This window comes from Carassius gibelio, chromosome B24 (genome assembly GCF_023724105.1).
Source record: "Carassius gibelio isolate Cgi1373 ecotype wild population from Czech Republic chromosome B24, carGib1.2-hapl.c, whole genome shotgun sequence".
In the NCBI taxonomy this organism is placed as follows: domain Eukaryota; kingdom Metazoa; phylum Chordata; class Actinopteri; order Cypriniformes; family Cyprinidae; genus Carassius; species Carassius gibelio.
Window position 1 is genome coordinate 10,684,765 of NC_068419.1, and position 27,222 is coordinate 10,711,986.

The 27,222-nt window shown below is 35.2% G+C and overlaps 1 protein-coding gene and 1 long non-coding RNA gene across 3 annotated transcripts in view; both read right to left on the reverse strand.

Annotated features, from left to right (window-relative positions):
- Nucleotides 1-27,222, reverse strand: part of plcd1a (phospholipase C, delta 1a) — a 61,551-nt gene that overhangs the window by 4,814 nt on the left and 29,515 nt on the right. For both annotated transcript variants that reach the window (XM_052595866.1, XM_052595865.1), the window contains exons 3-12: nucleotides 11,267-11,495; nucleotides 7,743-7,872; nucleotides 6,938-7,166; nucleotides 5,557-5,758; nucleotides 5,011-5,155; nucleotides 3,212-3,364; nucleotides 2,026-2,175; nucleotides 1,322-1,481; nucleotides 1,045-1,161; nucleotides 746-924 (exon numbers count right to left, since the gene is read on the reverse strand). In XM_052595866.1, coding sequence (XP_052451826.1) covers nucleotides 746-924; nucleotides 1,045-1,161; nucleotides 1,322-1,481; nucleotides 2,026-2,175; nucleotides 3,212-3,364; nucleotides 5,011-5,155; nucleotides 5,557-5,758; nucleotides 6,938-7,166; nucleotides 7,743-7,872; nucleotides 11,267-11,495 — 1,694 coding nt within the window. The remainder of the gene's footprint in view (nucleotides 1-745; nucleotides 925-1,044; nucleotides 1,162-1,321; nucleotides 1,482-2,025; nucleotides 2,176-3,211; nucleotides 3,365-5,010; nucleotides 5,156-5,556; nucleotides 5,759-6,937; nucleotides 7,167-7,742; nucleotides 7,873-11,266; nucleotides 11,496-27,222) is intronic.
- LOC128013138 (uncharacterized) lies at nucleotides 19,728-22,366 on the reverse strand. Its single transcript, XR_008183244.1, has 3 exons — nucleotides 22,018-22,366; nucleotides 21,070-21,104; nucleotides 19,728-20,648 (listed from the first exon to the last, which is right to left on the reverse strand). It is a non-coding gene; the product is annotated as an uncharacterized LOC128013138 (long non-coding RNA).

Below are 27,222 nucleotides of genomic sequence, written 5' to 3' on the forward strand. Positions count from 1 at the left end.
GAATCACAAAGGTACTGGGTTACTCCGCCGCGTTATCCCTGAAGCAATCTAAAATAGTCAGAATATAAACACTTATTATAGGTGCACCCTAGTGATTCAGGACAGGCCAAAAACACGGTTTGGAAAACGGATTCATGGTGTACTCGCTTATTATATATATTTTTCTACATTTTGAACACAAACAAAGTTACGGACCGCAGCTCTGATTGGTTGTTTCTTACCGGGTGCAGTCCGTAACTGCAAATGGCAATAGAACCACTGGGAGGAGCCAGAGGAGCTTGATTTTTTTCACAGATTATCTGTCTCATATTCTACTGTCAGGACATAATTTAACAAATATGTAAAAAATATATTTTTACAATATTAATTGTTCATAATGTATATTATAATGTTGTTATGCCTAAATGCACTAGTAGCATTACAATTCTAGATTTTAGCTTTTAGTAAATAATTTTTCATTAAAAAACTATATAATATAAACTAAAAAATATATTTTATTAAATAAAGAAATCATCAAAAACTAAATTCATAATGTATATTATAATGTTATTATGCCTAAATTCCCTCGTAGCATTTAAAAATGACTGTATTTCAGCTTTTAATGATTCATTTTTAAACAAATAAAAATATATATTCATTATTTATTTTGACTGATTTAATTTTCTTATATATGTTATTTATTGTATCAGGCAGAATTTTTATATATATTCATCTTATTTTTATTTATTTATCTTTTTTATCTCACCATGACATGCAAGATCTTTCTCTTCAGCCAGGGGCCTACTCTGAGGTTCCTGGGGTCAAACTGTGAGGCAGGGTCCCTCTGAAACTCTGGCTTCAGTATATAGCCACACTTGCCATTAGGTAGAAAGCGGGCCTGATTCAGATCCATCTCCTTACCAGGAGTCTGGAAGTTTAGAGCCACTACAGACAATTTGAGAGATAAAAACATATTAAGTGGTGAATAGAAGCACATGCAGATTATAACCAGGCTTTCTGAACTGCATCAGACTCATATTATCTCATATCACGAGGGCTTTGCACCTATTTGGCAGCCGGCGTTCCACAGTGGCACCGGATTGTAGTTGGAAGAATCGGTTCTGGAGCCGCCTGGGTAGATCCTGCTCAGCTTATCCATGTTGTGATGAATAAATGCCGTAGCTTCAAGAAATCACAAAATGTGTTATTTGAGTATATCTGGCAACATCACTCATATTTTAGGTCTTTCTTTTTTTCCTTTTTTTCTTTAGTTTGGGGAGTGCTGCAGTTATGACATATTCTTGTAGGCCAACCTGGAAGCTGGCAACACTCTGGTTTTTACCTGAGTTTTCTGCCAGGTTCATTGCTTTGCTTTCTTTGAAGGAGGCCATTTCATAGAAAGCCTGGTTATCTCTTGAATCCTCGAAGTTGCTGAAATGGACACTCTTGCAGTAGATGACCAGGTCTGACAGCTCCTTAGCCAGCTTGATCTTTTTGGAACTCTACAACACAATCAGGAATACAGTTTGGTTACAGTTGGGCATAACTTTACACATGCCATGACGAAGACATGCCAAATAAGCAGAACAAATCTGTTGTCTGTCTCGTGATTTGAATGGGGTTTTTGTGGGAATGTCTGACAGTGTGCCGATTTGAACTCAACCTTATCTACCACAGCTTTGTGTATGCAAATAAACTCCGCGAACCTAAGTGTGCTTTGTGAAACATTTTGAAAACCTGTTTTCCAGTTTACACTTCAAAGAAAATGCAGTGGTCTGAAAATAAACATTTTATTAATTTGATTTAAACCCTATTTTGTGCTGCACTAACAAATCAAATCTGCTTTTCTGTCAATTTTACCCTTATAGTGTATGTGATGTTTGGTGAATGTTCATTTTGTAGTACTTGAGAGGCTGTTTTTGCTTTCACTGGTACATTAGATTACACTGAAGTTTCCCCTGTAATGATAATTTTTAATACAGGTTCAACTAATGTCAGCTGCTGTTTGGTTATTGTTCTTTGGATGACTGAACAGTTTTTACACACATTTTCCTTTGGTTTCTGTTCACCCTCTTTGAGTTCAGCAGCCTCGTCTTCCTCCGACACACTGTCCACGTCCTCTGTGGCGTTGTTGTTGAATGCCGCATCCAGTTTGTTCAAACGCTTGCCCTTGATCAGGAAACGTCCTTTCAGCTCCTACAAACATAAACAGATCAGATAAGATCTGATTATGCATTGAAATGTTATATACACTACTGTTCAGAACTTTTTGTGAAGAATTTTTATGCATTTATACCACAAGGACACCTAAAACTGATCAAAAGTTACAGTAAAGACTTTCTCTTTCAAATAAATGCAGTTATTTTGAACTTTAAATTAATATAAGAATCCTGAAAAAAATGCATATGCATTTTGCATAAAAAAACAGGATAGGTATACGTTTTGTGAGAGAAATTCTAGATAGCTTTCACATATTGCTGATGGATCTGAAAGATGAAGCATCCCTATTGTTTCTCTGCTTGCTGTGTTTATGTGAGGATGGGAGTTCATGGCTGAGCCGCCCTCAGGCTGTAATACTAGAATCACCTTTGATTACCATCCTGCCAGCGTGTTATTCAGAGAAACTGGCAGAACTTTTCAATACGAGAGAAAGCTCAGGGCTAAAACTCGATTCAAATAAGTCATCGTAAGGATCAGATTCAAAACTGATCCAGCTGCATGGATTCCAATTTTGACCTTTCTCAGAATCCCCTCCCACCTCACAACCAAAACAAGCACTTTGAATCCTGCCAGTCTGAACATGTAAGGTCTTGTCATTTGCAGCTCAAAAGCTTATCAAGTGTTTTGGTGAATCATCAGGAAGTGTTAAAAAAAAAAAAAAAGTTTCCCCATGTAATCGTAGCTCTACTGATAATCACTTCCTCGGTCTTCAGCTATTTGAATTCATGGATACAGAAGTAAACAGGAAGATTGCAGGGATGACGAGGAAGTCATCCGTGGAAAGTGGGGTGTGGTGAAAAGAAAGTTATGTAGCTGGTTTAGTTTTAGAAAACAGTATCTATTATCCACCAGGTGGCGATATGTGGCGAACAGCACAAGAACTGAAAAAAGCAACAAATTTCACTCAAAACATTTATTTGCAAAGAAATCACAAATAATAAGGAAGAAAGAAAAACCTTTATAGTGCAGTTTGTGCAGAAACTTCCAAGTGTGTTATTTGTAGGGATCTTACCTCGGGTCCTGGAAAAGTGCTGGGCATTTGATGTCCCAGGGGTTGAGTGAGCAAAGCACTGCCCAGGATGGAGGTTAAATAATTGGCCATGATCTTCTGCTGCTCTGTGGAGCAATGGTTCTCCAAAGACAGGATCACAGGATACTGTGAGGTCTAGTGTAGCAAAAAGTGTAGTTTAGTGTAGTTTTCATAATCCACAAAAAGCTGCTTTTATCAGTCATCACAACCTCCAATTGACCTTATGATAGATACATGACTGACAGCCCCAAAATAGCCAATTAAATTGTCTGTTGTACAATTGTGTCGGACACATACATACCTCCTTTTTATTTGGAGAACTAGTCACTAAGAGTTTCGTTCTTTTTGTTTCTCAAATCAGCCAGTAAGAGCAGACTCCTAATTATTTATGATAATGGCCTTCATTCATTGTTTTGTGATATTTTCTCAATTAAATAATGTGTTATTGTCTTGATTAACTAATGTGTAACACAAACGTGTGTTATACAAGATACATGAATACTGAATGGATTCTGGAGTGAAACAACAGTAATAAACAATATGACATGCAGCTAAAGCTAACTTTATTTTCAGAACAACACACAAAAACATTATTTACTTCTTTCTGCATCTGCAATGCATTCGTTACCCATTTGTCCTGTGTGTAAATGTTAATGTTTATGACATGCTGGCTGTTTGACTTCTTAACACTTTGGGAGAAATCTTATTGTACCGTTTTCTGCTCCTATTTTCTACATAAAAACCTTATACAAAAGCTTGCACATTCTAATTTTGAACATTTGAAGTAATTTGCTCCAAAAAACTTTGGGTAGCATACATAAGTGAGCAGACTCACAACTAGGGCTGTCACTTTTGTGAAAAAATCATTTTCGATTTTTAAGACATAAGTGTCCATTGAATCGATTGTAAAATCGATTTTCCATGTCTAAAAAAAGTTTCCTTTTTCAACGTCAAATAATGGACGAACGTAAAGAGAGCGCTAGAAATGCACAAGTCAGCAGTATTTCTTATTTATTGGCATGAAGTTTCTGGCAGAATAACAAAAAGCAACAGGAGTGCAACATTCTCGAAAAAATATATATGCAGATTGGACGGCTGCCATAACAAAAGAAAAACATCACTGCAGGCTTCAACCCGGCTGCATTTATGATTTAGGCATTTCAAAAATCTCCAAAATTATTTTAAATAATAATTCAATCCATTTCAAACAACTGTTCAAAAAGAAGACGCGCTCCGACCACACTGATGTCCCAGGGACATTGTCCCAGGGGGTATTACTGCCAATTTTCCACCACAAAAGCTGTCAGCTTGCAATGTTCCTTTTCATAACTCAGAATGTCCTGTAACTAGATGCACGAATGAGGCGAATTCGCATCTACCGCGCCTGCGAGACATCCAGACGCGCGTAAATGCGCCCTTACATTGACTTATCATCAGGCGTTTGGTGTGAACGCAGCATAATAGAACTTTCTAGTTTCGCAACGCATACTGCACTTTCGGAATTCTTTATTTTCTGTTTCTGCTTGGTTTTGAGTTTTGTTACATCCATATTTTTTAATTGTTTAATTATTTTAAAATTAATAGTGTACATATTTGGTTAAAATCGATTCACTATTTTCATTTTCGAAACTTCTTTTGGTTGGTCCGATCGATTGCGCAATCGATTTTCGAACTAAAAGTGACAGCCCTACTCACAACATCCTTTTGTTGATGGACATAGATTAAAAGTTCACACATTGAAAGCGGTGGGCATTATTATTTAACCATCTATTTTCACTCACTTTGAAAGCATATTCTTTGATGGCCTTGATGACATCTTTGAAGAGCACTTTGGATGTGAGTGTATGGCCGTGGTAAATAACCGGCTCTCCGTTTGCACCATCCCAGCAATCTAGCTCCACACAGCGACAGCTCTTCATCAGAGCTCTAAAAGACAACAACTATTGGTTACACTCTTGATAGTCAAATTAGACATTTACATACTAACTAACTAGAAGTAATTTTGTAACTACATGTCAACTACATATCAACTAAATCTCATTTATTGCAACAACATGTCTACTAATTCTCAGATTAGACTTAGGGTAGGTTTAGGTTTACTTGAATAAGTTAACAAAGAAAGAGAAGATATTAAGAAGACATTCTACTTATACTCTACTAACTGCAAGTTGACATGTAGTTGCAAAGCTACTTACTGTTAGTAGAATGTCTAAAGTGGACTAGCGAAATAAAGTGTTACCCAACTATTTTCTCACACTGCTTATGGATGAATGCTTAATGTGTTAATGCATAGCTGTTGAGACTTGTGAAAGCAGACATGTTCATACTTGATATAAGCTTCTGTGCTGCTAGGCCCCTTCAGCTGGTCCTCCATCAGATAGGTGTTGTGGGAAGAGGAAATGAAGTAATGATTGAGCGGCTGATGCATGTCTTGGTATATAGGTTTGTGGGCGGGGTTAAAGATGGAGCCTTCTTCATGGTTCAGGTAAATCAGGAAACCATCTTTGCTCATGTACATGTTCTGTTTGGCTGGGTAAATGTAAAAACACTTAATACACTTAAATGTATTGTAAAAAATATGTTACTTATATTTTGTTACATGATGCACCTGCTATTTTGATTGAGTAATTCACTATTGTGTATTTATATTTTGTTATATAATGTTTATCTTCTAATATCCAAATTATATTATATCCGAAATGTTTTTTTTACTACATTATAAAATGTAGTTTATTCCTGTGATCAAAGCTGAATTGTCAGATTTCATTACGCCAGTCTTCAGTGTCACATGATCCTTCAGAAATGTTATTCTATTTATTTTTAAAACATTTATTTTTATTAGCGCTGTTAAACGATTAATCACGATTAATCATGTCCAAAGCAGTGGACTTTATTAGTTAAATACCATTTTTCACTCACTTTGAAAGTATATTCTTTGATGGGCTTGATGACGTCTTTGATGAGCATTTTGGATGTGAGCGTAACTATTTATAGTTTGCTAGACAATGTTTATCTTCTATTATCCAAATTATATTATATATTAATAACATTTTTTTATTTAATTTAAAAAAATGTTTTTAATACATTTTAAAATGTAGTTTATTCCTGTAACTCAAAGCTGAATTTTCAGATTTCATTACGCCAGACTTCAGTGTCACATGATCCTTCAGAAATTCTATTCTATGATGATTTGCAACAACAAAAAAACATTTATTTTTATTAGCGCTGTTAAACGATTAATTGCGATTAATCACTTCCAAAATAAAAGATTTGTTTACATACTATGCGTGCGTACTGTTTTTATTTATTATCTATATATAAAAACACACACACATAAAGTTTATAGCTTGAAAATATTTACATATATAAAATACATTTAATATATAAACATATTTTAGTATATTTTTCTTAAATGTATACATGCATGTGTTTGTATTTATATATACATAATGTTTGACTGTGTACAGTGTATATTTATTAAGTAAACTTTTATTTTGGATACGATTAATTGCGAATAATCGGTTTCCAGCACTAATTTTTATTAATATTTCAAAATAGCTGTTCTGCTTAATATTTTTGCGAAAAATAGAAAGTAAAAAAAAAAAAAAACTTTTGATCAGTCGAATGTACCCTATTAATGCAGCTATTAATATCTTTAAAGGTAACAGTCAACTGATGTATTGCTTTGGTAAATTAAAGTGTGCTTACCTGTCTCATCCACCTCATATTTCTCAATGAGCTTCTTTGCATACTCCAAAGACACAGACTCCCTCTGCTCATTTTGGAGAAAGTTCAACAGGTCGCCGGAGCTCATCTGTCCATTAGTATTAGCGTACTTCCCATAGATCACATCAATTTCCTCCCGGTAAGTCAGTAAATCGTAGAAGTATTTAATCTCAGATCCCTCCAGAGTGCCTGAGTTTGATGTGTCACATTTCTGCAATATTAAATAGCAAAAAATGCATCAATAAATCAATAAATAAACCAGTTCTGTGGGACAGTTAATAGGATTTTTTAGATTTACATTCACATTTAATCATTTAGCAGACGCTTTTATCCAAAGCGACTTACAAATGAGAACAATAGAAGCAGTCAGGTCAACAAAAGAACAACAACAGAATACAAGTGCCATGACAAGTCTCAGTTAGTCTAGTATAGAACGCATAGCCATGTGTATATAATGTTTTTTTTTTTTTTTTTTTAATTAAATGAAAAAGACAAGAAAAGGAAAAGTACTGGTGGTAGTAGGTTAAGTGCAGGCGAAAAAGATGAGTCTTTAGATGTTTCTTGAAAATGAGTAAAGACTCAGCTGTACGAATTGAGATTTTTAGGAGACTTAAATGAGCCAGTGAGCTCAAAAGCAATTTGATTACAATATCACAATATCATAAAAACAAATTGTTTTATATGATATTGTGTAGATTCTTGAACTTGTAGACTCGTAAATAAAAATTGCTATAAGCTTCTCACACAAGTTAAAATGCAAACAATATATTTATGATTTGTCTCTCACCTTGAAAAGCATCTCAGCGTAACTGTCGTCCACCTCGATATTGATCTGACGTAGGAAATGCTTCAGCTCCTTCAAGGACATTTTGTTGTCTGCATTCTTGTCTGCCTTGCGCATGCAGCTATAGAACCAGCTTTTTGTCTGATGTAAGGACTGAATATTACAGTTTTCTAGCTAGATCTTTTCTACTTATAAAAAAGGTTTATATCAATGCTTATTACACATTTTACACATAGTACTTTTAGTGCAAAAAAGTATATATTTGAGGTAACAGTTACACATATTACATATAATAATAACAGTAAATTACGTATAAAATGATTTATAAAATACAAGCAAACATCCTTTAACTGAAACCTAACCCAAACCTTAACCTTATACTGTATATGAAATAAATGTCACTTTGAGATGATGTGTGACCTAAATATGTTAAATCGATGTTAATTGCAACATAATATTGTTTCTCAATGTTACTCAGAAAACAGGATACAGGTTTAACTCATTCGAAATACTTCTGCTTAAACACTGTCAGACATTCAAAAGAAATCTAATGTATCTCTTGCTTGCACTTGGCTAATGTGTATAGACCACCAGGGCCATATATAGAATTTCTAAAAGAATTTGCAGATTTCCTCTCAGACCTCCTGGTTACAGTTGATAAAGCGTTAGTCATGGGAGATTTTAATATTCACTTTGATAATACAAATGATGCATTAGGACTTGAGTTTACCGACCTAATAAACTCTTTTGGAGTCAAACAAAATGTCACCGGGCCCACTCATCGTTTTAATTTAAGATTTAATTATATTGCATGGAATCGATCTTACTGCTATAGATATCGTACCTCAAAGTGATGATGTTACAGACTATTTCCTTGTTCCAGCCACCAAAGACAGATTCGCAAATAACCTGCCTGATTTATCTCAACTGCTATTTGTACCTAAAAATACACATGAACTAGATGAAATGACTGGCAACATGGGCACTATTTTCTCTAATACATTAGAAGCTGTTGCCCCCATCAAATTGAAAAAGGTTAGAGAAAAACGTACTGTGCCATGGTGTAACAGTAATACTCACTCTATCAAGAAAGAAACTTGTGGTCTTGAACGCAAATGGAGAAAAACTAACTTGAAAGTTTTTAGAATTTCGTGGAAAAACAGTATGTCCAGCTATAGACAGGCTCTGAAAACTGCCAGGGCAGAGCATATCCACAAACTCATAGAAAATAACCAAAACAATCCAAGGTTTTTATTTAGCACAGTGGCTTAACAAATTAATAGATTCAAATATTCCACCAACGTTTAATAGTAATGACTTTATGAATTTCTTCACTGATAAAATAGATAAGATCAGAAATACAATAGCGAATGTAGATTCTACAGCGTCTAACACTTCAGTTTCATCCATCGCACCCAAAGATAAACTGCAGTGCTTTACAAATATAGGACAGGAAGAGCTAAATAAACTTATCACAAAGCTAGTCCAAAATGCAGCAGCAAGAGTCCTTACTAGAAACAGGAAGTATGACCATATTAGCCCGGTCCTGTCAACACTGCACTGGCTCCCTATCAAACATCGTATAGATTTTAAAATATTGCTTATTACTTATAAAGCCCTGAATGGTTTAGCACCTTAGTATTTGAATGAGCTCCTTTTACATTATGATCCTCTATGTCTGCTACGTTCTCAAAAATCAGGCAATTTGATAATACCTAGAATATCAAAATCAACAGATCCCCTGTAAAGACCTTGTCTCAGAGGACCACCAGGACAAGACCACAGGAAACAGATGATTCCTCTGCACAATCTGACTCTGCTGCAGCCTGGAATTGAACTACTGGTTTCGTCTGGTCAGAGGAGAACTGGCCCCCAACTGAGCCTGGTTTCTCCCAAGGTTTTTTTTCTCCATTCTGTCACCGATAGAGTTTCGGTTCCTTGCCGCTGTCGCCTCTGGCTTGATTAGTTGGGGTCACTTCATCTACAGCTATATGGTTGACTTGATTGCAAATAAATGCACAGACACTATCTAACTGAACAGAGATGACATCACTGAATTCAATGATGAACTGCCTTATAAACTATCATTTAGCATTATTGACACACTGTTTTCCTAATGAATGTTGTTCAGTTGCTTTGACGCAATGTATTTTGTTTAAAGCGCTATATAAATAAAGGTGACTTGACTTTACACTTTATCTAAACCAACAACATGTATATTAGATCCAGTACCCACTTAATTACTGGAAGAGTTGTTACCTGTAGCCGAAGAACCGCTTCTCAATATTATTAACTCGTCGTTATCTTTAGGTCACATCCCAAAACAATTTAAGCTGGCGGTTATTAAGCCTCTTATTAAGAAACCAAAACTAGATCCTAGTGAACTGGCAAATTATAGGCCTATTTCAAATCTTCCATTTATGTCTAAAATTTAAGAAAAAGTTGTAGCTGCTCAATTGAGCTCCTTCCTGCAAAAAAGTTATCCGTATGAAGAATTTCAGTCAGGTCTCAGGCCCCACCATTGCACAGAAGCTGCACTTGTTAAAAATTACCAATTACTTGCTTCTTGCGTCAGATCAAGGCTGCCACTCATTGCTAGTTTTACTTGATCTTAGTGCTGCGTTCGACACCATAGATCATGACATACTCATAGATCGATTACAAAACTATACAGGTATTCAAGGGAAGGCTCTAAGATGGTTTAGATCCTTACCTGTCCAATCGCTACCATTTTGTTTATTTAAATGGGAAGTCATCTCATTTATCACTAGTAAAATAAGGAGTGCCACAAGGATCCGTCCTAGGTCCCCTTCTATTTTCAATATACATGTTGCCCCTTGGTAATATTATTAGAAAATACGGGATTAGTTTCCACTGTTATACTGATGATACTCAGCTATATATCTCAATGAGACCAGATGAAACTTCTAAATTATCTAAGCTAACAGAGTGTGTTAAAAATGTAAAAGATTGGATGACCAATAATTTTCTCTTATTAAATTCGGATAAGACAGAGATATTAATTATTGGACCAAAAAACAGTACACAGAATCTTGTAGATTACAATTTGCCACTAAACGGAATGACTGCATCATATAATAATTGCCGTTAATAAATTTAAATTAAATTAATGCATTTAACAGACGCTTTTATCCAAAACGACTTACAGTGCATTCAGGATATACATTTTTACATATCATGTGTTCCCAGAGAATCGAACCCCCGACCTTGCGCTTGATAACGCAGTGCTCTACCAATTGAGCTACAGGAACACATAATAATGTTATCGTCGAATAATGTTCATCGTCTGGCTCACTATGTCTTGTATTAATTTTTTCAGAAAAATTCTGTCATACACGCACAAACTGATAGTCACCACTTATAAGCTACAACTAAATATTGTAGAAATGTAATTTTCTGTAAAGTTGCTTTGTAACGATTTGTATTGTAAAAAGCGCTATACAAATAAACTTGAATTGAACTGAATTGAACAGTGCTGAGAAACTGGAATGGATGTTCAAGGATACTGTTCACTGTTCTGCTGTCGGTTGAGGCTGTGCATGCCAGTCATGATCTTCTCCAGACCGCTGACCCATCTCTTGGCCTCCTCTTTAGATGAGGCAATCAAGTCTAGATTCTTCCGTCGGCCTTTGAAGATGATGGAGAAGCAGCGGTCGTCCACTGAGGAGTCAGTGTACTTCTGCAGCCCTTCAGTCTGACGGCCATACCTCACCGAATCAACGTCCTCGAGACTGACTGGAAAAGAGCAGAGAGATTTGTTATTATTATTAATCCAACAGCATTTTGAACCTTTTGTGAATAAATCTGCCTTTCACAAGAAATCTGTTGACGGATTGATGAGAGAAACATCTAAATGGTGATTTACAACAAAACAACAGCCTGAAGTCAAAGAGACACATTATTTCTAGGCTTGTTTGATATGCAGGTCTGTACATGCAGTGCTGCATTATTTCAAGAGTATATTTTGACATTTAAAATCTTCCAAAGCACCAAAAGACACAGAAGTGCAAGAGGGTCCATCCATTTTTAAGAATTAAGGGATCAGTATGTTATCTCTAAGAGGGTTCTAAGCAATCCAGTAATGAATCTGAAATTTAAATTGAGCAAACAGGAAAAAAAGTTGTAATTTCAACTGAAACTGAATTGAATAAAGCAGAATCCACGCTCACTTGTATGCTTCTTAGTGATTTTGGGATTTTTTTTATTATGAAAGAAGAACAAATGGATTTATGGATATGATCTATTTGTGCTTTATGAATTATAAGAAAATATAAAAATCAGTAAGAATTATATAAATGAGTGTGCATTCTGCTTTTTAATTTGAAGCCATTACGATTTTTACAGATTTTTACGCACCCAAAGTCTTGGTTGAGCGCAGCGATTTCACATTTTTTAGGGCTCAAGCCCAAAGGGCGAGAGGCCTATTGTTTTCCTTAGGATTATTTTTAGGGCTCAAGCCCAAAGGGCGAGAGGCCTATTGTTTTCCTTAGGATTATTTTTTATTATTATTATTATTATTATTATTATTATTATTATTATTATTTTCCAACGTCTCGGGGGCTTTTGGGGCCCTTAACGTGCTTAAAAAGTCTTGAAAATTGGCACACAGATTGGAACCTGCGGCCATTAGGGCCAGGCAGAGACTGATACACGGGCGTGGCACAGGGGCTCTACAGCGCCCCCTGGAATATGGAGGGCCATATATCATACATTCTTGCTCGTAGACGTATGAAACTCGGTACACATATAAATCTCATCAATCCAAACAACTTTTGTATTGCATATCATAGGCTCCGCCCAACAGGAAGTTGGCTATTTAGGGTTTAGTATTCAAATTTTTCGTCAAAGTTGTGGGGGCTTTGGGGGTCCTTAACATACTCAAAAACTCTTGAAAATTTGCGCACACTTTGGAATCTGTGGCCTTTAGGAGCCTGCAGAGGCTGGGACCCGGGCGTGGCACAGGGGCTCTACGGCGCCCCCTGGAACACAGTCAGAAATGTTGATGTATAGCTCACACATACTTGCACATATTCATATGAAACTCAGTACACATATAGATCTCATCGTGCCGAACAACTTTCGTATTGCATGTCATAGGCTCCACCCAACAGGAAGTCAGCTATTTAGAGTTATGTAAAAAGCGCATGCTCTGGAATTTGAAATACTTGTCATAGGTTTTTTTCTCGATTGCCGCCAAACTCGGTCAACATGATCTCAAGACACTGGGGATGAAAAATTGCCAGGGGATTTTTGATATCTCGAACGGTTTGCTCTTGGCGAGGCGTTGAAATTATGGCGAGAAATGAGAAACAGGAAGTGTCTAATACCATCCACATACATTTCCTGATTTTAATCAAACTTCATCAGATTATTCGTTGTAAGATGTCGATCGCATATATGTGACTATTAGGAGTCAAAGTTATAGCGCCACCAACTGGCAGAAGGAAGTGTGTCATTTTCAAAATGATTTGAATTCAGCATCTTATTATTACTCGATTTGCTTCAAACTTCATCAGAATAATGTTAAAACACAGCCGATATAAATCTGCAAGGGGGATATTGATATCTAAAAAATTGTTGGCGTGGCAACATGTCAAACTGGAATACTTCTCAGGTGATTTTGAGGCAAATAACATACTTAGAATTTCACAAAACTCTGAACACACATCAGTATTTCTGATAGGAACTTAAATTGTGAATGGATTTTGGATAGCTTGAATGGTTTTGCCGTGGTGATTTTTTTAAATGACCTTACAAAGGGAATCATTATTGTATTTTTAAATTGCAGCTTCCAAACACGTCAAAGAATTTTTTCATACAGATGAAAAAGTCATTCTGAGGAAATATGCATAGTTTCACGACTTTACAACACTGTATGGATAACAGAAAATTAAAAAACTGTCAGACATCTCATCTCACTCTGTCCCTCTGTTTGAGTGTGTGTGCTTAGACTTCCATTGTCTGAGAGAAATAGCGCCCCTACAGGTTCAATTCCCGAACTTTTACTTTCACTTTTAAATCGGTTAAAAATACAAACAAATACTTAGATTTAATTCACACTGACAAGCTAAACCAACATATCTGATTATTACCGGTTCAGGGCTCATGGATAAATTATTTCTGGCCAGAGATACGTGAGAAATAGGAGAGATGAATCACCGCTGTGATCACAAGCGTCTGGAGTAAAGAGCTCAGAGAAAACGAATTTATTCCTGTTTTAAAGCTTTTAAAAATAAATTATTACAGCGATATCACACAATCAACCAATTAGAACACACCAAGAGCTAAATTCAGATGTTTTTGAACTGTTTGTGTGAAAATGAAATATTTGTGGCTGCCTATATCTGAAATCACGCCTCCGATCAGCGCGTACAGTGTCGAGCTCAAAACAAACGAATTTATTCTTGTTTAAGAGCTTTTTTAAATAAAATATTACCACAAATGCACACAATAAACCCATTGTAACACTACAAGAGCTAAATGCAGGTGTTTGTGACCTGTTTAAGTGTGCAAGACTATTTGAAAGCGTGACTGGCAGAATAACATGTATCTCTCGAGCTGCAGGTTTCTGTCTTTCGTCGTACGAACGAACACATAACGGACAAGATTATTTCAAAATACATAATAGCTTGGCGAATATGAACGAAAACAGCCACGTGAACATAAACTGGATCTACTGGATTTGAATATTAAAGTGACCACATTTACCACTTGCTTCTGTCTTCAATTTTAATCTATATAAAAAAGGAAACTCATTCGACTTGGCTGCTTTTTTAATGTGTGCGTATTTATTTATTTACCTTTTTATACATTTTGTATAATTTCATAGTTTGTGTATTACAATTATAAAAACAAAAATAAATTTAGCCACTCACATAGAAATAGCTTAGGCCTTAACCTTTTTCTGACAGTTTTAGGGATTTTTAAAAATCCTAAAAAAAAACTTATTTGTGCTGCAAATAATAATTTCAAACTCATTTGATACTGACCTATGACATCCTGTGACATTATATTTATTTGAATTTACATAATCTCATGGATGTAACAGTAAATCTGTTCAGCTCACAGATCAAGACTAAGCTGTAATGCAAGCAGAACTTTCACAAATGCTTATGAGTCATTTAAGGATTTGATAACACTGTAAAATAATGTCTAATTTGTTAACATTAGCAAATGCATTGATAACACTTTATAATAACTGCACTCATTAGTAAATAGTCAGTTCATGCTTTATAAAGCCTTGTCCCAATATTAATAGTCAGTAGTAAGCAGTTTATAAATACAGCTATAAATAGCTTGTCCTTGGTTTATAAGCACATTTATTAAAAAGGAGAGTAAAGGGTCAGTTATCTTCCTATGAAAAATAAAAGATAAAAATAAACAAACAACAACACAGATTGATACAGAACTCAGAAATTTTATTGTGGATTTATGATAAAATCAGCCTGCAAATGAATTCATACTCCTACTCATACTACTCCATACTCCTTTTTCAACATGATGCCAATATACTGAGATGTTAAATTGTGAATGGGTTTAGGATAGCTTAAATGGTGTTGCCATAGAGACTTATTAAAGTAACATAAAAAATACAATAGTTATTTTACTATATCTTTAAAATTTTTCATGCTAACTCTTCATAATTTTTTATATAAGTAGAAGTCCTCATTTGAAGGAAGCACAGTAAGTTTCATAGCTTTATCATTTTCAAGAGCCAGCATAAAATTAAAACTATCATAACTTATAAATCAAGCTTGCAATTCTTAGTACCTATAATGGCCACCAGAGGGAGCTATAGGATTACTTTTAAATAATTATTGGAGAAACGAGTATGATTTAAATAATTTATAGAAATCTTTCAAATAAAATAATATGTATTTTAGGAATTTTACTGATAAAATGACCCTCACTTAATTAGAATAACAAGCTGAAGTATTGTGAACTGTATATTAAGAATAATTCTTAATAGGCTTTATGGACAGATACGTTTTAAGTGACTCTTGAAGGTTCAGCACCACATCCTCTTTTACCACTGTTTAAAGAATTAATCTTACAGAACAGGTGTGAATGAATTTTGGATAGCTTGAATGGTTTTGTCGTGGTGATTTTTTGAAATAATAGTAAAAAAGGAACCAGTAAAAAAAAGTGCAGCTTCTAAACACTTCAAAAAAATGTACACATAGAAGACAAGTCATTCTGAGGAAATATGCATAGTTTCATGACTATACAACATTATATGGATGACAGAAAATTAAAAAACATACATCTGATGTCACTCTGTCCCTCTGTCACTGTGTGTGTGTGTTTTAAGTGAATTAGGTGTGAAACTATCAGTGAGCATTTAGTCTCCAGCGCCAACATTTTACAGAACTGCCACTTTCCTGGAGTCTCAGAATTACAATGTGTCAGGTTCTGAGAGATCTAAGATTCCAAAAAATTATTTAATTAGAATACCATGAAGTATTGTGAAATACTATATATTAAGACTTTATATATAGGCTTTATGAACAGATTAGACTGACTCGTGAAGGAACAGCACCACCTCCTCTTGTTTGATGGTTTGAGGAATATATCTTCCAGAATCCGGGATTAAGATTTAGGAGCTCATTTTTATTCCACCTCCTTTCCTGAAAGTCTGTCTTGCAGAATTGACTAAAAATTAATCTTCACATTAATTCCTAATTCTTTTGCAATTCTTTTGTCAGTTCTTCTTGACCTGTTTTTCTCTTCCAGCTTTCCTGGACTATTGTATAGCACTCATAAATGATTAAATAAAAAATAATGGTAGTTATTAAGATTGATATGGTTTGGAATTGGTAAAATGTGCTTGGAAAAAAATCACAATAAAACAATGTTTTAATGTTTAAGTTTGGAATATTAACTGACATGAATGAATGCTATATAAATATTGTTCATGTTAACATAATGTTTATAAATGAAATCTTATTGTAAAGTGTTACTAAAGTTATATATATATATATATATATATTGTTCTGTGAATGTGATTTTAAAGTCTAGATGATTCGGATTAACCCTTTAACTGCCATATCAAGTTCAAGTTCAAGTTCAAGTTCAATTTATTTGTATAGCGCATTTACAACAGCCTCCTGGCTGACCAAAGTGCTTTAACATAAGAGCAAGAATATTACACATACATAAAAATAGACCAGACAAAAAATTTAAAACCACCCATTTCAAAATGTAGCATAACACAGTAGTCAGTACACTAAGGAAAATAAAAAAGTTTTTAGCAAAGATTTAAAAATAGACAAGGAAGGGGCCAGTCTGATCTCTAAAGGCAGGGTATTCCAGAGTCGTGGCCCAGCCACTGCAAATGCACGCTCCCCTCTACGCTCCCCTCTATCCTTTAAAACCTCACTGCCAGAGGGATATTGTGAATGCATGTGCCCGCTGGGCACAGTTTACCTGATGCCACCGGGGTGGTGATGGCATTGGTGGCTTGAGCCCGCCATCGCTGCTTGCAGCTATATTTTATTATTAGGGCTCAAGCCCAAAGGGCGAGAGGCCTATTGTTTTCCTTAGGATTATTTTTTATTAGGGCTCAAGCCCAAAGGGCGAGAGGCCTATTGTTTTCCTTAGGATTATTTTTTATTATTATTAGGGCTCAAGCCTGGAGGGCGAGAGCCCTATTGTTTTCCTTAGGATTATTTTTTATTATTATTATTATTATTATTTTTTTTTTCTAACGTTACGGGGGCTTTTGGGGTCCTTAACATGCTCGAAAACTCTTGAAAATTGGCACACAGATTGGAACCTGCGGCCATTAGGGTCGGGCAGAGACTGATACACGGGCGTGGCACAGGGGCTCTACAGCGCCCCCTGGAATACTGAGGGCCATATATCATACATACTTGCACGTAGACACATGAAACTCGGTACACATGTAGATCTCATTAAACCAAACAACTTTCGTACTGCATGTCATAGGCTCCGCCCAACAGGAAGTTGGCTATTTAGGGTTTATTATTCATATTTTTGGTCAAAGTTGTGGGGGCTTTTGGGGTCCCTAACATACTCAAAAACTCTTGAAAATTTGCGCACACTTTGGAATCTGTGCCCTTTAGGAGCCTGCAGAGGTTGGGACACGGGCGTGGCACAGGGGCTCTATGGCGCCCCCTGGAACACAGTCATAAATGTTGATGTATAGCTCACACATACTTGCACATATTCATATGAAACTCAGTACACATATAGATCTCATTGTGCCGAACAATTTTCGTATTGCATGTCATTGGGCTCCGCCCAACAGGAAGTCAGCTATTTAGAGTTATGTAAAAAGCGCATGCTCTGGAATTTGATATACTTGTCATAGGTTTTTTACTCGTTTACCACCAAACTCGGTCAACATGATCTCAAGACATTGGGGATGAAAAATTGCCAGGGGATTTTTGATATCTCGAACGGTTTGCTCGTGGCGAGGCGTTGAAATTATGGCGAGAATTGAGAAACAGGAAGTGTCTAATACCATCCACATACATTTCCTGATTTCAATCAAACTTCATCAGATTATTCATTGTATGATGTCGATCGCATATATGTGACTATTAGGAGTCAAAGTTATAGCGCCACCAACTGGCAGCAGGAAGTGTGTCATTTTCAAAATGCTTTGAATTCAGCATCTTATTTTTACTCGATTTGCTTCAAACTTCATCAGAATAATGTTAAAACACAGCCGATATGAATCTGCTGGGGGAAATTGGATAGCTAAAAATATTGTTGCCGTGGCAACATGTCAAACTGGAATACTTCTCAAGTGATTTTGAGGCATATAACATGCTTAGAATTTCATCAAACTCAGAACACATATCAGTATTTATGATAACTAGACACTGGCAAAAGTTCATAAGAGGGCGTGGAAAAGGCACTCTATATCGCCACCTTTTGTCAAAAGTGGGGGGGTTAGTTTTAGCTACAGACACCAAACTCGGTAAAAAAATTGTTCTTATCAAGACGGACAACTTTCTAATTCACAGTCATCAGCTACGATCAACAGGAAGTCAGCTATTTTGATTTGAATGTGGATTTTTTTTTACATTTAGTTGTGAATTAATGCATACTGCTCAGAGGAGAGTAACACTATACACACCAAACTTTGTCTACATGATGCCAAAACATTTTAAACAACTTAAATTGCCAATGGATTTTGGATAGCTTGAACGGTTTTGTCATGGTGATTTTTTTTAATGACAGTAAAACTGGAATTATTAATTTTCCTGCATTTTTAAATTCCAAACACTTCAAAACCTTTTTTCATACAGACAAAAAGTCATTCTGAGTAAATATGGATAGTTTCACGACTTTACAACACTGTATGGATAATAGAAAATTAAAAAACTGTCAGACATCTCATATCACTCTGTCCCTCTGTTTGAGTATATGTGCTTCAGACTTCCATTCCCAGCCGGCATTTCAACGTTGATTCAACGTTGAAACAACGTCAGGTACCATGGTTGAATCAACGTTGAAAAACCTTTCGATTTTGCAAATTGGATCAACGTTGAAATCACGACGTTGATTCACCGTTGAAATCGTGACGTTGATGTACGGTTGAAATCACAACGCTGATTCGCTGTTGAAATCCCGACGTTGAATCAACATTGAATAACCTTTCGATTTTGCAAATGGGATCAACGTTGAAATCACGACGTGGATTCACCGTTGAAATCGCGACGCTGTTTCACCGTCTTACCTGCATTATGGGTGAATTAGGGTCGTGCTGCAGCCCTGGGATGAAAGCTGAAGGAGGTGTTGATTTTGAAAAGTTAATCAGCGTTGATAACACGACGTTGTTTCCCCGTCGTACCTTGCACCGTGTGTAAATACACCTAGATCCTAGTTGGCATTGAGATCAACAATGTACATGCAAGGCTAAAAATCTAATGACTGGCAGCAATGGCTTTACAAACAACTTCAATAAACGAAAACAGATGAAAATAATCCCACACTTTATTATGCAGAGTATGCATGGAGGTAATGCTAAAAACATGTAGTAGAACAATCCAAATACAATAATATTTAAAGGTTTTTGTAAAATAATTCGGCACAAAAATGCATATTTTTTTCAGCACTTACAAGACAAATCCTTGTACCTTTATGACTGAAACCAGTGGATCTTTTATTTTGGTGGAAAACTACAGTTTCTGTCAAAAACATGTTTTAGTAATGTGTCTCATTACAAGAGTTGTGCACATTTGTGCAGTGAAAAAGTGTTGCACAGTACGAGCAGGGAAGCTTCAACCAGTTGATTTCTAATGGGAACCCCCCCGGACTGTGTCTTCTTTACCGTGGGGAATGCAGAATGAGATTTCTACCGCAGGGCACTCTAAAATGTTAGAACCAGCAGCCTCGTGTATACAGTGTGGTTGTGCTGCGGGTGATCCTTGAAAGTGTCCCAGCGCTAGGTCCTTTCTGATGCCGTCCCCTCCACTCTCTCCCACTTGTGCACTTTCTGTACCGTCCTGTATAAACATTTACATTTAATCATTTAACAGACGCTTTTATCCAAAGCCACTTACAAATGAGAAGAACAGAAGCAGTCAGGTGTACAAGAGAACAACAACAGTATACAAGTGCCATGACAAGTCTCAGTTAGTCTAGTACAGAACGCATAGCCAGGTTTTTTTTTTTTTTTTTTTATATGAAAGACAAGAAAAGAAGGAAAAGTGCTAGCATTAGTTGGTTAAGTTCCGGTGAAAAAGATGAGTCTTAAAATGTTTCTTGAAAATGAGTAAAGACTAAGCAGTTCGGATTGAGATTGGGAGGTGATTCCAGCAGCTGGGCACAGTCCAGGAAAAGGTCCTTGAGAGTGATTGTGAACTTCTTTGGGATGGCACCACAAGGCGTCGTTCACTTGCAGAGGGCAAACTTCTGGAGGGAACATAAGATTTAACCAGTTTGTTTAGGTATGTCCACAATGTTTCACAATAACTTTGATATTGTGAAATATATTTAACTGAAAACTGAATGCAAAATAAATCACACAATATTTTCACTTTACAGTTCAGTAACAGTGAGGTTGGAAACAAAGTGGACAACACTATTCATTAAACACTTATTTAATGTATTCAGATGAAAATTTACAATATTAACAAATTATTCACAAGCAGTGTTTTCAGAACCCCCAGTTACACCGTTTTAATCAAAACACTAGTAATACAGTGTAGTAAAACAAATAAAATCTAATTCAGTAAATTTTTTATAAACTAAGTACAATCAAAACCTATCACAAAAGGTCAAAGCATCTCTAGCAGAAGTGACAGTGCAATGTAGCAGAAGAACAATTTCTTACCAATGTTTCAAGAACAAGCTGGATCCTCGATGACTCTACAAGGGGAAAGAAGAAATGGTTTACTGAAAAGTTCTTAAAAAGCAGGATTTCATATTATACCATTTCTTTAAACCACTGGTTCTCAAACTTTTTATACCAAGTACCACTTCAGAAAATATTTGTTATTAAATATTAAGTTGCACCATAATGACCAACATTACATTTCAGCAGCGTAGTAGACCAAACTATTCAGCTACAGGTCTACAGTTAAAAAATGAGGCAGTTTTATTCTAATAAGAAAATTAATTGTTGTCAGACACTTTATCATGTTTGAACATTAACACTACAACTGTGCTTACATACACAGGTAAATAAAAAAAAGTTTAAATTAAAATGTAATTTTAAATGTAATTATGTAACAAAAGTTACAAAACTGTACTGTACTTTAACTCTAACATACTTAAATGTGCAAAAAAAAAAAAAACTTACTCAAAGATTTAGTTAAAATATATTAACATTAATTAGTTTAATTTAGTGATTCACCTGCATAACAACTAGAGGGGGCCTGACACTTTGAGAACCATGGCTTTAAACAATCCTTTTATTTATTTATTCATTTTCATTAATTCATTAAAATTATATTATTTAAATACAGACATTTGCACTTATATGTTTCGGAAAACACTTTGAAACTATTATAAGAATACAAACATATATAACACACCTAATGCATGGGATACATATCAGGAAAATATGGGAAAATCTCTAAACCATCTCTAAATCTCTCTTACCAGCAACACATTAGGTGAGCACCTAACTTGATCAGCTGTGATAAAGCAATGCAAAAATAGACACAGGGGTATTTATTTATCTGCAGGTTACATGTCCTTTAAACTATCCATTTGTAAACTCTGGTAATACTTTACTATTTTCAAAAGATAATAAAGATAACGTTAGCGATTTTCTTACCTCATTTTGCCAGGATGTTTTCAGGACCTCGCAGAACACCTGACCCTTCTTGTGTTCACAGTTTTTGTTCTCCATTGACATGTCACGACTCAAATTCGCTCAAAATAAATAAAAAATGTACAGGCAAATATGAAATAATTCGGGACCGATAGAGCAGTCAGTTATAACGAGCAGCAGCTCACAGTTAGCCGCCTCACTCACAGAAAGACGACAATAACGGTCATATTTTTAAATGTAGAAAGGCGCGAACCGATTCATTGTCCAGTTTCCTGAATGACAGCCAGATTAACCAATCATGATAGAAGTAATAAAATACAACTACCAATGGGAGTTGTTTCAGTGTGATAAAGCAGCGAAATGTATATGTTTTATTGTTGTTAATGATGATAATATTTAACATATACCTTTAGATTTTAGAATAGGTATCATGACTAAAATATTTTAAAATGCTATTAAAATAAATTAATTTAAATAATTTAATATAAATAATTTAAAAGCTTGTTAACCTTTAACTACCATTTAGCATTAAACATTTTTAACGTTGTTTCATTAAAACAACTGACCTTATTTCAGCCATATTTCAATGTTGAAAGTTGGTCATGTGCTGGAAGTTTTTCAACAGTTCATCTTTAAACATTGAATCAACGTTGTTTCAACGTTGAAACCACAACTGACCTTATTTCAACCATATTTCAACATTGAAAGTTGGTCATGTGCTGGATGTTTTTCAACCATTCAGCTTTAAACGTTGAATCAACGTTGTTTCAACGTTGAAACCACAACTGACCTTATTTCAACCATATTTCAACGTTGAAGGTCGGTCATGTGCCGGCTGGGTTGTCTGAGAGAAATTGCGCCCCTACAGGTGCAATTACCGGAGATTTAGTTTCTCTTTTAAATCGGTTAAAATACAAATAAATACTTGGATTTAATTCACACTGACAAGCTAAACCAACATATATGATTATTATCAGGTCAGGGCTCATTAATAATGGATGTGTGGTCAGTGATACGTGAGAAACACGAGAGATGAATCACCGCTCTGAGCATGAGCATCTGGAATGATGAGCTCAGAAAAAACGAGTTTATTCTTGTTTTATAGCTATTAAAAATAAAGTATTGCAGCGATATCACACAATTCACCAATTAGAACACACCAAGAGCTAAATTAAGATGTTTTTGAACTGTTTGTGTGAAAATGAAATATTTGAGGCTGCCTATATGAAATCACGCCTCCGATCAGCGCGTACAGTGTCGAGCTCAAAACAAACGAATTTATTCTTGTTTAAGAGCTTTTTTAAATAAAATATTACCACAAATGCACACAATAAACCCATTGTAACACTACAAGAGCTAAATGCAGGTGTTTGTGACCCGTTTAAGTGTGCAAGACTATTTGAAAGCGCGACTGGCAGAATAACATATATCTCTCGAGCTGCAGGATTCTGGCTTTCGTCGTACAAACTAACACATCACGGACAAGATTATTTCAAAATAGCTTGGCGAATATAAACGAAAACAGCCACGTGAACGTAAACCGTTGAGAAATATATCTGAAGTGGATCTACTGGATTTGAATATTAAGTGACCGCGTATACCAGCTGCTTCTGTCTTCAATTTTAATCTATATAAAAAATGTAATTCATTCATCTTGGCTGCGTTTTTAATGTGTGTACGTATTTATTTATTTATTATTTTGCTCTAACAAGAATTAATCTATATTTAATTAAATCAATTACATTTTATTTTACATTTGATTTGTCCATTTCTGCATCTAAACGCCTAAAAACATAAAACATGCTCTATTATACTATTGTTAGCAATTTCTTTATCGTCCAATTTATCTGGTGTACACACTTTTATTTTCATAATAAACTTGTTTGTTAGATTATACACAGTTACAGTGGTCTATAATAAATATTAACAGGTTTTATTCAAGCTGTTTAGAATGATTGCAGTAGGCTAAAAAACATTGGAAAACAATAACTGTTGTACTTTTTTATATATTTTGTATAATTTCATAGTTTATGCATTATAGTTATAAAAACAAATAAATTTAGCCACTCACATAGAAATCTTAGGCCTTATCCTTTTCTTACAGTTTTAGGAATTTTAAAAAATCGTAAAAAACCTTATTTGTGCTGCAAATAATAATTTCAAACTCAAAAAGTAAATAGTCAGTTCATGCTTTATAAAGCCTTGTCCCAATATTAATAGTCAGTAGTAAGCAGTTTATAAATACAGCTATAAATAGCTTGTTTTTGGTTTATAAGCACATTTATTAAAAAGGAGAGTAAAGGATCAGTTATCTTCCTATGAAAAATAAAAAAATAAAAATAAACAAACAACAACACAGATTGATACAGAACTCAGAAATTCTATTGTGGATTTATGATAAAATCAGCCTGTAAATGAATTCATACTCCTCCAAGAAGACACAAGTAGTTCACACCAAACTTTTTTTTTAACATGAATCCAATATACTGAAGATGTTAAATTGCGAATGGGTTTAGGATACCTTAAATGGTGTGGCCATAGCGATTTATTAAAGTAACATAAAAAAATACAATAGTTATTTTACTATATCTTTAAATTTTTTAATTACAAACTCTTCATAATTTTTTATATACGTAGAAGTCATCATTTGAAGGAACCACAGTAAGTTTCAAAGCTTTATCATTTTCAAGAGCCAGCAAAAAATTAAAACTATCATAACTTATAAATGAAGCTTGCAATTCTTAGTACCAATAATGGCCACCTGATGGAGCTATAGGATCACTTTTAAATAATTATTGTAGAAACAAGTATGATTTAAATCATTTATAGAAATCTTTCAAAGAAAAATAATATGAATTTTATGTATTTTACTGATAAAATGACCCTCACTTAATTAGAATAACAAGCTGAAGTATTGTGAACTGTATATTAAGAATAATTCTTTATAGGCTTTATGGACAGATACGTTTTGAGTGACTCTTGAAGGTTCAGCACCACATCCTCTTTTACCACTGTTTAAAGAATTTATCTTACAGAACAGATGCGAATGAATTTTGGATAGCTTGAATGGTTTTGTCGTGGTGATTTTTTGAAATAACAGTAAAAAAGTAACCAGTAAATGTCTTTTATTTTTTTAAAGTGCAGCTTCTAAACACTTCAAAAAAATGTACACATAGAAGACAAGTCATTCTGAGGAAATATGCATAGTTTCATGACTATACAACACTATATGGATGATAGAAAATTAAAAAACTATCATAAATCTGATGTCACTCAGTCCCACTGTCACTGTGGGTAATGTGTGTGTGTGTGTGTGTGTGTGTGTGTGTTAAGTGAATTAGGTGTGAAACTATCAGGGAGCATTTAGTCTCCAGTGCCAACATTTTACAGAACTGCCACTTTCCTGGAGTCTCAGAATTACAATGTGTCAGGTTCTGAGAAATCTAAGATTCCAAAAAATGATTTAATTAGAATACCATGAAGTATTGTGAAATACTATATATTAAGACTTTATATATAGGCTTCATGAACAGATTAGAGTGACTCGTGAAGGACCAGCACCACCTCCTCTTGTCTGATGGTTTGAGGAATATATCTTCCAGAATCCGGGATTAAGATTTAGGAGCTCATTTTTATTCCACCTCCTTTCCTGAAAGTCTGTCTTGCAGAATTGACTAAAAATTAATCTTCACATTAATTCCTAATTATTTTGCAATTCTTTTTGTCAGTTCTTCTTGACCTGTTTTTTTCTTCTTCTTTTCTGACCTCATGACCCAGTCAGCATTTTTTGTATAATGGTCAAGTCTTAACTTATCCATTTCTGTATTGCATTTGTGTTTGATATTTCTCATGGGTATTTCATAATTTTCGACTTTACAGTTTGAGTTAAAACTCTTTTTTAGCGCATTCCATCTGCAAAAGAAAACATGCCTAATAATTCTACACACATGAATATAAAGTGTTTTTCTCTTCCAGCTTTCCTGGACTATTGTATAGCACTTATAAATGATTAAATAAAAATAATGGTAGTTATTAAGATTGATATGGTTTGGAATTGGTAAAATGTTCTTGGAAAAAAATCACAATAAAACAATGTTTTAATGTTTAAGTTTGGAATATTAACTGACATGAATGAATGCTATATAAATATTGTTCATGTTAACGTAATGTTTATAAATGAAATCTTATTGTAAAGTGTTACTAAAGTTATAAATATATATATATATATTTCATGAACAGATTAGAGTGACTCGTGAAGGACCTGATGCCACCGGGGTGGCGATGGCATTGGTGGCTTGAGCCCGCCATCGCTGCTTGCAGCTATATTTATTATTATTATTATTATTATTATTATTTTTTTCCAACGTCTCGGGGGCTTTTGGGGCCCTTAACGTGCTTAAAAAGTCTTGAAAATTGGCACACAGATTGGAACCTGCGGCCATTAGGGCCGGGCAGAGACTGATACACGGGCGTGGCACAGGGGCTCTACAGCGCCCCCTGGAATATGGAGGGCCATATATCATACATTCTTGCTCGTAGACGTATGAAACTCGGTACACATATAAATCTCATCAATCCAAACAACTTTTGTATTGCATATCATAGGCTCCGCCCAACAGGAAGTTGGCTATTTAGGGTTTAGTATTCAAATTTTTCGTCAAAGTTGTGGGGGCTTTTGGGGTCCTTAACATACTCAAAAACTCTTGAAAATTTGCGCACACTTTGGAATCTGTGGCCTTTAGGAGCCTGCAGAGGCTGGGACCCGGGCGTGGCACAGGGGCTCTACGGCGCCCCCTGGAACACAGTCAAAAATTTTGATGTATAGCTCACACATACTTGCACATATTCATATGAAACTCAGTACACATATAGATCTCATCGTGCCGAACAACTTTCGTATTGCATGTCATAGGCTCCACCCAACAGGAAGTCAGCTATTTAGAGTTATGTAAAAAGCACATGCTCTGGAATTTGAAATACTTGTCATAGGTTTTTTTCTCGATTGCCGCCAAACTCGGTCAACATGATCTCAAGACACTGGGGATGAAAAATTGCCAGGGGATTTTTGATATCTCGAATGGTTTGCTCGTGGCGAGGCGTTGAAATTATGGCGAGAAATTAGAAACAGGAAGTGTCTAATACCATCCACATACATTTCCTGATTTTAATCAAACTTCATCATATTATTCGTTGTATGATGTCGATCGC